The sequence below is a fragment of the Haliotis rufescens genome, unplaced genomic scaffold (assembly GCF_023055435.1).
Source record: "Haliotis rufescens isolate VD_foot unplaced genomic scaffold, xgHalRufe1.0.p SCAF_8, whole genome shotgun sequence".
In the NCBI taxonomy this organism is placed as follows: Eukaryota; Metazoa; Mollusca; class Gastropoda; order Lepetellida; family Haliotidae; genus Haliotis; species Haliotis rufescens.
This window is the reverse complement of record NW_025964372.1, coordinates 9,497,405-9,511,520: the sequence shown is the minus strand read 5'-3', so window position 1 is coordinate 9,511,520 and position 14,116 is coordinate 9,497,405. Positions and strand designations below refer to the sequence as shown.

The following is a 14,116-nucleotide window of genomic DNA, read 5'->3' as shown; positions in this document are numbered from 1 at the left end:
TCTGTCCACGTGGTGTTGTGTAGGGTGTTGTACACGTCTGTCCACGTGGTGTTGTGTAGGGTGCTGTACACGTCTGTCCACGTGGTGTTGTGTAGGGTGTTGTACACGTCTGTCCACGTGGTGTTGTGTAGGGTGTTGTACACGTCTGTCCACGTCGTGTTGTGTAGGGTGTTTTACACGTCTGTCCACGTGGTGTTGTGTAGGGTGTTGTACACGTCTGTCCACGTGGTGTTGTGTAGGGTGTTGTACACGTCTGTCCACGTGGTGTTGTGTAGGGTGTTGTACACGTCTGTCCACGTGGTGTTGTGTAGGGTGTTGTACACGTCTGTCCACGTGGTGTTGTGTAGGGTGTTGTACACGTCTGTCCACGTGGTGTTGTGTAGGGTGTTGTACACGTCTGTCCACGTGGTGTTGTGTAGGGTGTTGTACACGTCTGTCCACGTGGTGTTGTGTAGGGTGTTGTACACGTCTGTCCACGTCGTGTTGTGTAGGGTGTTTTACACGTCTGTCCACGTGGTGTTGTGTAGGGTGTTGTACACGTATGTCCACGTGGTGTTGTGTAGGGTGTTGTACACGTCTGTCCACGTGGTGTTGTGTAGGGTGTTGTACACGTCTGTCCACGTGGTGTTGTGTAGGGTGTTGTACACGTCTGTCCACGTGGTGTTGTGTAGGGTGTTGTACACGTCTGTCCACGTGGTGTTGTGTAGGGTGTTGTACACGTCTGTCCACGTGGTGTTGTGTAGGGTGTTGTACACGTCTGTCGATGTGGAATCATGATGTAATAAAGATGAGGAATCAAATAAACAAAACGGACATTGATCGATGTCTCCAACTTAAAAGTAAAGAAAAATGAAAAAAGATGAGATTTAAATGAGTTATTGTTTATTTACCGACTTACCAGAGTACAGAACATTATTACTGTCTATTGCGATATTAATATCTGCCGTGTACTTGAAAAAAACCTAACATATTTGGCTGATGGCGGCTTATTTAATACTTCGGATCAATGTTTGCTTCACTGTCTGCGCGAAGGTTTTTTTTTTCAATATACAAATGTGACTGCAACAAAATGACATTGTTATAATCTGTCATTACACACATAAAACTGAAAACAGAGCATTGGTTAGATAGCAGCTGGCGGTCACACCCGATGAACAAAGTGTCTAGAGTATCGCAGTACGGCATCACACTCGCATACAAATCTAAATACTTATCGACGCTTTACTTCAGGATGAAGAACATTTTATTTATAATTGATCCTTTGAAACACCAGCACATCTGTTTCAGTTGTGGAATAATAGGCCAACTTCATTGAAGTTACTTTTTCAGGTGCATTTATTACAACTGTACAAGAATCAATCTTTGACATAATGATTCGTTTAAAATTGAATCATAACGTAGAAAATTGAAAACGTGTGTTGTCAGTGTCAAGTGAAGTATATCAGTCAAGCTGCAAGAGTGCTGGAGACTGGTGAGCGGAGTAGCAGGGAGAGCACCTACTCTCTACGTACCCGTCACGCCTCCACGGCGACTCCCTCACAGCCGGACCTGCACACTCGCCTGTTGGACCACATGGAACGGACGTACACATACAACATGGCCACAGCGCGTGAGTATGGGGCAGTGTTGGAGTTGTTTGTGTCTTTGAATAAGTTACGTTGTGACTTAAAATCATGTAATTGTGCCTTCATATCAATCACCAAATCAACAAACATCTGCTTCAATAGATTCTGCCCTATCACTATATTATTTTACTTAACTATGTTTTGTAAACATACATATAAACGTCATTTATTCTAAAGTGTGTTTTGGGAACATCTACTTACTTGTTCTGACCAGGATTAAAAGCAAAAAAAAGGTGTCGGAAAAATAAAATTATATTTTTGTGTTCTTTTTGAATAATTAATTAACTCTATCCCCAATTACGAATTTATCTACATGAAATACATCATCTATAATTAGGCCTATACTTGTAGAGTGTTGGGAAGCCGCGGGATACAGTAAACTACTGACATTGGATTTAAACAACGAAACTCGTAGAAGTGCATTGGAATGCTTAATGCAAACGACAAAACTGTAGAAATAATATTTCTATTTTAAAAAAAACTATGAAAAGGACATTATTATCAACCTGTACCTGACTTTGTGTTTGAAATCTCAGTGTGGGTCTTTAATTATAATTCATTCAAAGCCTTGTGAGGCTAAAACTTAGCGAAAAATATATTTTTGTCTGTATACTTTTATTTTCCTGAAAATACCAACTATTATGTAATTTGTGAACATTGATGTGAAATACTTCAAACACATACCCGTAGTTCGTCTTTACTGGTATGTTAATATTGATATATGCGACCCTAACATATGTAAGATCATTGATACTAGATGCACAACTTAGCAGCAGTATTACGATGATATTTGGTCAACTGCTAAAATTGTTTTTATTTAGTTCAGTTTAAACTATTTCACAGTGAAGGTTTCTGTAGGTGATGAGAGCGAGCCGTGACGCAGTGTTCCCACGACCAGCGCAGGCTTGCGTGCCTGGCCGTGCTTAGTTTCAGCTACCTCTCAACACTAACTTAGCCAAACCTACCGGCTAGGGTTTCAAATGATCGTAAATTTTATCTTATGATTCTGCTCAAGTGATTACGTCTAATTCGCATGCAAATTCTCGTTAAAATTTACAATCTTGGCATGAAAGTGAAATCCGAAATGTGATTGGAAAAAATGGTCTTACGGATGTATATGTTCCCACGGCTGGAGTCCTTACTTATCTGAGGGGGTTGTGCGCTGCAGATTGGGCCGGACACGCAGATCCCAGCTACACCATGGCCTTCAGTGGTAACTCACGTCCGAACACAGCATCTTATATATATATATATATATATATATATATACTACAAGTAGTAATTCTACAAGATGACCAGGATGAGCACCCACACAAATGCTCAGCACTCAACATACGCTGGTATGTTGAGATAAATAAATAAACTTTGTAAAACGAAAAATTAACTTGCACAACATTAAATTGAAATGATATGCTTGCAGAAATTCTGCATCTGAAGTAGATGTGCGATGTTATATTGGCTGCAAAAAAGCAATTATTTAACAGAAAAAACATACAGCATGGCATGTATATCTCTGGTGTATTGGTGAGGTAATATCTCTTACCCATGTCACCGATAGTACAGGCCAAATTAATTACTGGCGATTATTCTTGGCGATGATGCTTTCACATACAAAGGAAAAAATGTAAATTGTTGATTAACCCGGAAATGACAATTATAACGCTGTTGAATCTACTCTCACGCACGGTAACCGAAAGAACAGGCAAAATTAATTATTGGCGATTATTCTTGGCGATGATGCTTTCACATACAAAAGACAAAATGTAAATTGTTGAGTAACCCGGAAATGGCAATTATAACGCTGTTGAATCTACTCTCACGCAGAGACAATGGCAAATGAAGGAATGGTGTACACACTATCGATCACTATTACACAACGGGGACCTCCGTGACGTCAGTGCTAAACAATACCACAACGTACTGGAATCAATCTTGAAAAGCAAATATTTGTTTCACCTTTAAACGGTTCTCTGCATGTCACCACAAGTGTCTTAGAAACTATTTTAAACTGTATTCACATATATTTCCCTTTTCCCTGTAAGATTATTGCATTCCTGGTGTGTATGCTGTCTGCCACAAACAAGGGAACAAGGCAGTCTTACGCCACAGCATATATTCGGGAGAAGTGACTGTGCATCAGAATTAAAACTGAGAATGTATTTCTTGTTGCAGTGACAGGGTGCTCATGATGTCGTCGTACCGAAATTATAATGTTTATAACTATCAAAACAACGAACTAGAAACTCGAACAGACCATGCGCACGCATAAAGATGTGTTAACAATCGTATTAAGATCAGCAGAGTTTTAAGGCGTTTTTTAGATGAATAAAGCTCCTAGTAAAATCTTTAAAAGAAAGTCATTTATTCAGAAGGTATATACTACGACCATTAGTTTGTAACTACAGTGTGTTACCATGTCCCTGTGGCATTCTACTGTGTATCTCCTTCATTCAAAATCAGTTTGTAGCAGAATCAAATGTGGTAAAATAGTTTTAGTAATATAAGTTTACCAATGATTGTTTTTCTGAAACTAACACGAATTGACATTCCCTTTCAACATTCACGGACATGCTTAAAACAATTATAACTAGATCTATTTACAAAGTCAAAGGACTGAAAAATAAAACAAATTATTATAGTTGCAAGGTACATCAATATGCTTACAGGGTACATGTAATATACATATGCTTACAAGTACATGAATATGCTTACACGGTACATAATAATGCTTACAACGTACATAAATATGCTTACACGGTACATAAAAATGTTTACACGGTACATACATATGCTTACACGGTACATAAATATGCTTACTCGGTATATAAGTATGCTTACACGGTACATAAATATGCTTTCAAGGTACATAAATATGCTTACAGGGTACATACATATGCTTACAGGGTACACGTAATATACATATGCTTGCAAGGTGCATAAATATGCTTACAAGTCAATATACATTTCATGTTAATAGCATATGTCATACATATAAAGGGTATATAAATCTGCATTTCGTTAATATTGCGATTCCAACCATTTAGATTTCGCTATGAATTATGAAATTAAACAAATTGCATTTTCCCGAAATATTTCTGTCTCCATTCAGAATAGATAACTCTGGGAAATATTTTTAAATACTGAAATCCAAGGGAATGAAGTAAGCCTTTTGCAAACGGTGTCAATTCTCAATTCGTTTTGGTTTCAGAATTAATTGTTTTATTTGTACGCAGTGCTTAAGTTTGTTGCTAACATAAGTAACATCCGTCCATGCTGTGTAATTTCCTTTATAACGAAGAAAGGTAAAACCGTTCACCATATATCAATGTAAAAGTAGAAACAATTTTAAATAATAATAATTAAATTTAGGTCTCAACACATGAAACCAGCTGTTGTCTCACAGCCTTAACACCTACGAAACACAACATGCCCACAATCTAAACTTGTTTAGAATTTAAAAACTTCAAAACATGTTTAGATTTTAAACATATTTGAACATGTTTAGATTTTAAACATGCTAAAATGTAAATACATTTAAACATGTTTATAATTTCAACATGTTTTGAACCAGTTTAGAATTTTAACCTGTTTCAATAAAGTGCATATCATTAGGCAATATGTCAAATATGGATAAGAAGTATAATATATATCGAAATTAGATGTGCAAATCAGGTTCACAGGCACTTGCATAACACACATACCACCAGAACTCATAACGAACATAGTTCACCATTAACATAAATATGTACAACTAAACCAAACCAAACTAGTTCACCATTAACATAAATATGTACAACTAAACCAAACCAAACTAGTTCATCATTAACATAAATATGTACAACTAAACCAAACTCGTGTAATGGTGACTAGGAACAGTGACACTTTTGACGATAACAGTCTCCGTAGCACAGGTGGTGCAAAAGGTTGCGGGTTCGTATCCCGGCGAGGTTTAAGAATCTATGTGTTCATAAATGTGTTGTTGCTGTATGACTCGTAGTATTTCTCTCACACAGGAAGCTGACAATATATATGATTACCGCGATAGGCCCTTAACTGCTTGTAGTTACCACCATCCACCCACCCCAAAATTAATCCATTTATACTGCCCATGGTAGCCCATACACACTCACTTCTGTATCCCCATTAAACGCTAATAAAAACAATGAGAGTATCCCTTTTTAAATTACCTAAAATGAATTTCAAGGGGTGTATACACATATAGGCCCTAAACACGATCAGCTGTTAAACACAATCGTAAACATGTTAAGACCTAAACATGTCAAAATATGGGACATGGAACGTGTATAAGTTTGTGTTAAGGATGTAGACATATGTTTTACAGTGCATGTAATGTGATGATATTGTACCTGGATACAACAAACTCGGTTGCATAGATTTTGTATTATCAATTAACTTAATAATTATATTATGAGTTAACGCATTGTATCAGTGCAGAACTAGATTGTCTTTTAGATACCCTGGTACCCAGTAAATAACCTTTTGTGAAAATAGTGTTCAATTAATGCAACAAAGGAGTTTTGATGGCGTCGGGCCAAAACAAACTGAAAAGGTATGTAGGTCGTCTTATTGAAATAATTCTATCACTTGTCTTGATTATCAGTCAGTGTATTTGCAGGTGAGCGGATTTATCAGGTGATATAGCAATTAGAACAATATTGATATGCAAAGAAGCACGCTCGATCATTAGATGGTGCATAGAAACTGGTATGTCGTTTGTAGGAGCTGTGTGCGGTAGAGCGGGGTAGAGTTTCACAACAGAGTTTCACAGTGACTCTATTCATCCCACCTTTTCACTGTAAAGCAGAGGTTTTACTCAAAGAGAAGTGTATGTTGTTATTCTGTTTTGCTGGCTGCTGAAAGTGACTTTGGTTTCCTTTCATGCTTGGCTAGTTGCCGTACATGAAGCATGCATATAACTGTACTCCACCTACAGGGGAAAGTTTAATGTAAATTGTCGTGGAATCGTAATTGACAAATTGACATTCCATTTTAACATTCACGAACATGCTTAAAACTAATATAACTAGATCTATTTACAAAGTCAAAAGGACTGAAAAATAAAACAAATTATTATAGTTGCGAGGTACACCAATATGCTTACAGGGTACATGTAATATACATATGCTTACAAGTACATAAATATGCTTTCACGGTACATACATATGCTTACAGGGTACATAAATATGCTTACACGGTACATAAATATGCTTACAGGGTACATAAATATGCTCACACGGTACATAAATATGTTTAGACGGTACATAAATATGCTTAGAGGGTACATGTAATGTATATATATATATATGCTTACAAGTACATAAATATGCTTACACGGTACATAAAAATGTTAACACTTTACATAATATGCTTACAGGGTACATGTAATATACATATGCTTACAAGTATTTTTAACAAGGATATATAACTGTACTCCACCTACAGGGGAAAGTTAAATGTAATTGTGGAATCGTAATTGCGTTAAGTTTCAGTTAAGTTAAGACTTTTCACCTCAGGTGCAACAACAAGGCGTGAAATATCTTCACATTGAGTAACCTGACATAATAATGTCTCCGACAGCGTCACCTGACAATGTAGTGTCTCCGACAGCGTCACCTGACATTGTAATGTCTCCGATAGCGTCACCTGACATTGTAGTGTCTCCGACAGCGTCACCTGACAATGTAATGTCTCCGACAGCGTCACCTGACAATGTAGTGTCTCCGACAGCGTCACCTGACAATGTAATGTCTCCGACAGCGTCACCTGACAATGTAGTGTCTCCGACAGCGTCACCTGACATAATCATGTCTCCGACAGCGTCACCTGACATAATAATGTCTCCGACAGCGTCACCTGACATTGAAGTGTCTCCGACAGCGTCACCTGACATTGTAGTGTCTCCGACAGTGTCACCTGACATTGTAGTGTCTCCGACAGCGTCATCTGACATTATAGTGTCTCCGACAGCGTCATCTGACATTATAGTGTCTCCGACAGCGTCACCTGACATTATAGTGTCTCCGACAGTGTCACCTGACATTATAGTGTCTCCGACAGCGTCACCTGACATTATAGTGTCTCCGACAGCGTCATCTGACATTAGAGTGTCTCCGACAGCGTCACCTGACATTGAAGTGTCTCCGACAGCGTCACCTGACATTATAGTGTCTCCGACAGCGTCACCTGACATTATAGTGTCTCCATCAGCGTTATCTGACATTATAGTGACTCCGACGGCGTCATCTGGCATGATTATAATGTCTCCATCAGCGTTATCTGACATTATAGTGACTCCGACGGCGTCATCTGGCATTATAATGTTATGATCTGACGTTATAGTCACTCCTATAGCAGGGCGTTAAAATATGTGCAGCAGAAGTTGACTATTGTCAGATTGTTGCAGATTGTGTTAATTCTATTAATGATCAGATGATTGAAACCACATTAGACAAGATTTATCTTGATAAAAACATTACTTATGACGAGGTACTAGAATCTATACATAACATGCAGTCTATGAAGGCTCCAGGAGTTGATGGGCTTAAGATGAAAACTTTTTGTATCTGAAAACGATGGGTTTAGGAAAGGTTTCCAGACTGTAGAGAATTTTTATATACTTGATACTATTGCCTCAAAGCTTTTACCTCTTCATAAATGCAGATTGTATTGTATTGTTTTTATTGATTTGACGTCGGCTTTCGATTTATTTTTTTAAGAAAGGTTCTGTTTTTATAATTATGGATTGGAAATGTGAAAGGTAAAACATTTCGATTAATAAACAATATTATAAGAAAGTGAAGTCATGTGTTTCGCTACAAGATGGCAACACAGTCATTGTTGAATGTTTGTTCGGGGTTCGGCAGGGATGGCAGATGTCGCCGTTCTTATTTTCGTTCTTTCTAAATAATATTGTTGAAAATTTGTCTTTCGACAATCAGAGGTGCATAGATTTGTTGGGATAATTTATCTTACTTTTTGCAGATAATATCGTCATGCTTGTTATCACCGTTAGAGGTTTCTCAGAGAAGAATTTATAAGTTTACTACATATTGTGACTTATGGCAATTAAAGTTCAGTGGTAATAAGAGTAAAGTAACAATAATAATTGTTATAAATACTTTGGAGTTAAGCCGTGATATTGCTGGAATATTGCTAAAAGCGGCGTAAAACCATACTTACTGACTGACTTAGGAGTTCGATTTTCTTCTCCTGGCTCTTGGTTTATCTCTCAGAAGGCATTATCACAGCAAGCTATCAAGGTTTTGTCAGTCGTAAGATCTAAATCTACATAATTTTGTTCACCTACCTGATGTATTAGTTCATATATTTTATTGGAAGCTTCTCCCATTCTTGATGTATGGTTGTGAAGTGTGGGGATTCTGTCCTTCACCGGACATTCCCCATGTTCATGATCTATTTCTGAAGGATATTTTACATCTTGGTAGAAGTATACCAAATATTGTCTCGAGAGCTGAGTTTGGCTGCTATTTTCCTCAAAGTGAATCACAATGTTATAATTATGAATTATCGGATGCGTCTATTGTAACAACAGGACAATATAATTATAAGACATGTTTATTTCTTCCAGAACAAATAGATTGTTGGGCTTATAAAGTAAGAAACCTATTGTTCAGTCTTTGTTTTGGTTTAACTTGGATAGAGCAAGGTGTTGGAAATGTAAGGGGTTTTATTGGTATGTTCAAACAGAGATGTGGTATCACTGATAAACAGTCAAGCTTTTATAGAAATATTAAATTTTGTTATAATTACGAAATCTACCTTTTATCTCTGCATGTGGACGCACTGTGTAAATTCCGATGCTCAAATGACAGTTTGGTGATTAATAGAGGGGAGAAAGTTTAATATTCCACCTGAAGAGAGGTTATGTCCATTGTGTATAATACCAATTCAGGAATCGGAATTCCATTTTATGTTACAGTGTCCATTTTATTCTGACCTAAGAAAGCACATTTTACCACCATATCATTGTACCTCTCCATCCTACCAGAAGCTGTACATTCTGTTTAGTACAAATAACACTTACACAGTACACTGTCTTGCTAAATATATTTTCTTAGGCTTGAAACAGCGTGCAAGATTTTGTGTATTATCTTAGTACTTATATTATGATTAATTTGTACCTTAGAGGGGGCACGTGTGGCCCAGTCGTCTATGACGCCGCGATTCGCTGTGCAGAGTTGCGTCCCTTGGGCACGCTAGAAACCTATGATTGTAGATTCGAATCCCGCTTCGGCCCGCCTGGTTTCTAGGTTTGTCAGCACCATACCCGTGCTCGTGGGTAAACGTCTGCTTTCCTCCCACATTAAGCTGACACGCCGTGATATAACTGGAATACTGTTAAAAGCGGCGTTAAACCCAACTCACTCACTAATTTGTACTTTAGGTGCTGCAGAACAGTATTGTCAGTTACATATATATCTGCCATACAGGCCGGTGGCCAAACTTGTCTTGACTAGAGTATTATCTATTCGCGTTACAGTGTCTTCTGTGGCGTTATCATCTGGCATTATAGTGTCTACTATACCGTCATCATCCAGTGTCCACTAGTGTTAGTGTTTCTAATGTGATAGTGTCTCTTGTAGTGTTACCTCCTGACGTTATAGCGTCTCCCATAGTGCTATCTGAAGTTACGGTGTCTCCTATGGTTTTATCTGACGACGTTATAGTGTTTATTCCACCGGTGTTATAGTGTCTGAATTTTCTTCAAAGTATTATTTATTAAGGATTCAGTTCAATATTCAAAATGTAAGGCAATAAACACGGAACAAAATGGTAACTGTATTGTTGGCAGCGGTTAACGCTGTCAGTGGCATAAATAGGTTAACAACATGGCGACATGTTCAATATATCCGATGAAAGTAAATACGACTGAAAATACTAAATGTGTGTCAAATGCGATACAACGGGAACTGAAAAGTGATATTTTTAATATTTCTAAAAAAGAACTATATCCTGTTTTCACATTTAAACGCGGGCAATATCTTTGAGACTGTTCTTTTAAAAGGTGGTCACGTGTACTATTACAAGGTGTTTGTTGTAGCCAATATGACATTGAATCACTGCTGTTCGCAAGCTGAAACTTACAGCACTAAGTACGCCACTGGAAGTAATAGTTACACCAATCTGACGGCGTTCGGTAAGTCATGTTCTGATAACCAAGGATACATATTTATTTTTGGCGGCGTGAACACATTAAGTGCCCTGGTCCCAAGTTTATGACTTGCACTTGTGTACCCAGGACCCTGGCTCCACGTCTCCAGCAGCTGTGATACTATACACTCTCCTGCAGACACCATACTTACAAGGGATTCTCTTAGTTTTACGACGAAAGATTAATAGGTTATATAGCATCGGATTACAGGGAGCAGGCAGAGTACAGGTTCGGCCTGTTGCATACTGACGCGTGGATGTGCAGGCCTAGGCACTAGGTGGTCATTGGCGGCGCAATATAAAGTGTAGTTTATTGCTCTGGGTATATATGTATAGCACAAACACAACGGAGGAGAGGCCGGGCATTTGTTAAACGCTGCCTTGTAATTTGTGTAGTATTTCACCGAAAGCTGAAGTGACAGGTTAATGGTGTTGATGTACCACTGCAGTAACACATCTATACATTGTCTGGCTCTTTCTGATAGCATCCACAGCCCTGAATAAGCGTTCATATCATGCATCTGTCACCCATCGCTGGGGAATATAACCACGATGACCTCGCAATCTCACTGACGTGTCATCTACATGAAGTCATGCGCATAATCTACGTCATATTATAATTTGTTGATTTGTTTTTATTGGAGAATTGATGTCCCAGTGCCATGTTTTATGGTTGTTATGCGGGATATGATGTCCTCCTATCACCTTGTAATGCACGATTTTGCGGTTATGGTTTTTTGGATTGGAAAGAGGGACGGGGGAAAGTAGCACCTGAGGAACAAGGGGCGAGGGAAAGTAGGATCTAAGGAGAGAGAGGCGAGGAAAAGAAGGTCCTCAGGGGAAAGAGGCTAATAAAAGTAGCACCTGAGGGGAAAGAGTTGAGGAAAAGAAGGACCTGAGGGGAGAGGGGCGAGGGAAAGTAGGACCTGAGGGGAGAGGGGCGAGGAAAAGTAGGACCTGAAAAAGCGTCGAGGGTAGAGGGAAAGTAGGACCTGAGGGAGAGGGAACGTAGGACCCGAGGGGTGAGGGGCGAGGGAAAGTAGGAACTGAGTGGAGAGGGAAAGTAGGACCTGATGTGAGAGGGCTGAGGAAAAAGGAGATGATAAGTAGGACCTGAGGGGAGAGAAGCGAGGGAAAGTAGCACCTGAGGGGAGAGGGTCTAGGGAAATTAGGACATGAGGGGGAAAAGGAGAGGATAAGTAGGACCTGAGGGGAGAGGGGCGAGGGAAAGAAGGACCTAAAGGGGAGAGGGAGAGGGAAAGTAGGACCTGAAAGAAGAGCGTCGAGGGAAAGTAGGACCTGAGGGAAGAGGGGCAAGGGAACGTAGCACCAGACGGTAGAGGGAAAGTAGGACCTGAGGGGAGAGGGAACGTAGGACCCGAGGGGTGAGAGGCGAGGAAAAGTAGGAACTGAGTGGAGAGGGAAAATAGGACCTGCTGTGAGAGGGCTGAGGGAAAGTAGGACATGAGGGGAGAGGGGCGATGGAAAGTAGGACCTGAGTGGAGAGGGAAAGTAGGACCTGATGTGAGAGGGCTGAGGGAAAGTAGGACATGAAGGGAGAGGGGCGATGGAAAGTAGGACCTGAGTGGAGAGGGAAAGTAGGACCTGATGTGAGAGGGGCGGGGAAAAATAGAACCTGAGGGGAGATGGGCGAGGGAAAGTAGGACCTGAGTTGTCAGGGGTGAGGGCTGAGGGAAAGTAGGACCTGAGGTGACAGGGATGAGGGTCGAGGGAAAGTAGGACCTGAAGGAGGGTTTAGGGAAAGGAACGGAGGGAAAAAAGTGACAGGGGTGAGGGCTGAGGGAAAGTAGGACCTGAGGTGACAGGGATGAGGGTCTAGGGAAAGTAGGAACGGAGGGAAAGAGGCGAAGAAAAATATGACCTGGGGGGAGGGGGAGAGAGAGGGGCGAGGAAAAGTAGGATCTGAGGGGAGAGGGCGAGGGAAAGTAGGGCCTGGGGGGAGAGGGGCGAGGAAAAGTAGTACCTGAGGGGAGAGGAAAGTATGACCTGAGGGGAGAGGGAGAGGGAAAGTATGACCTGAGGGGAGAGGGCGAGGAAAGGTAGGACCTGAGGAGAGAGGGCGAGGAAAGGTAGGACCTGAGGGGAGAGGGCGAGGATAGGTAGGACCTGAGGGGAGAGGGCGAGGATAGGTAGGACCTGAGGGGAGAGGGCGAGGGAAAGTAAGGATTATTACCAATTATTATAAGCAGTCTAGAGGTAGAGCGGAAGGTCTGGGTTTGATCCCCGGCCGCGTCATACCAAAAGACGTTAAAAGATGTTACTTGTTACCCTGTCTGGCGCTCGGCATTAAGGGGCTAAAACAACGGCTGGTCGGCTCGGAGTCAGTATACTGTGTCTGAGTGGGGTATTCATGTTAAACTGCGGCATGGTAGCACTATAAATCGGCATCAGTCCGGACTAGTACACGCAGCCACACACACACACGTGCATGCACGTCGCTTTATAAGTGCAATAATCTTGGACGCGACGTAAAACCGAATTTCACCTCACCTCACCTTTTTTAATTATTTATCCAATCTCCTTCCAATCTACTCCACTGTGCCATTATTATTTCATTAACGTACCCCCACACAGAGTTTTTGGGTCAGATGTTTTTACCCTATTCCCCCATATTTAATTTCAAAATTGACGCCACCCGCCCCCGACTGCGAAATAGAGTGCGTCTGAAGCGGTCGCTGAACGCCAAGAACTATCTCTTTCTCTCTTACTTCGCTCTTGCTTGACAACGGTGTAAGAATCTATACCGAAACGTCGCATCATAATAGAAGAAAGGAGTTGTCATCCACAAAATATCCTGTATTTACTGATTCTCACGCCTCACTCCCCTTGAGTGCTTCTTTCCCTCGCGGATGGCTCAATCATAGCGTCGCTTGTTCACCCCAGAAACCTATGATTGTGGTTTCGAATCTCGGTCCGCCCCTATTAGATAGGTTTGTCAGCACCGCACACGTGTTCGTCGGTCTCAGCAAAGTAATAAACGTCTGGAACCTGCATCACTTTGGACTTTGATACGTCGTTAAAAAGTGGAATACCGTTATAAACGGCGTAAAATCCAACTCACTCACTCACTTTTCCCCTCGCCTCTCTTCCCTTGGGTCTCACATGTCCTCGCCTCTCTTCCCTTGGGTCTCACATGTCCTCGCCTCTCTTCCCTTGGGTCTCACATGTCCTCGCCTCTCTTCCCTTGGGTCTCACATGTCATCGCCTCTCTTCCCTTGGGTCTCACATGTCCTCGCCTCTCTTCCCTTGGGTCTCACATGTCCTCGCCTCTCTTCCCT

General features: G+C 40.8%; 1 protein-coding gene across 1 annotated transcript in view; it reads left to right on the top strand.

The window, feature by feature from the left end:
• Positions 1–1,450: 1,450 nt before the first annotated feature.
• LOC124120194 (nuclear receptor subfamily 5 group A member 2-like) overlaps positions 1,451–14,116 on the top strand; it is a 241,688-nt gene continuing 229,022 nt past the window's right edge. The window contains exon 1 of the mRNA XM_046482953.2: positions 1,451–1,609. Coding sequence (XP_046338909.1) covers positions 1,573–1,609 — 37 coding nt within the window. The 5' untranslated portion in view covers positions 1,451–1,572. The remainder of the gene's footprint in view (positions 1,610–14,116) is intronic.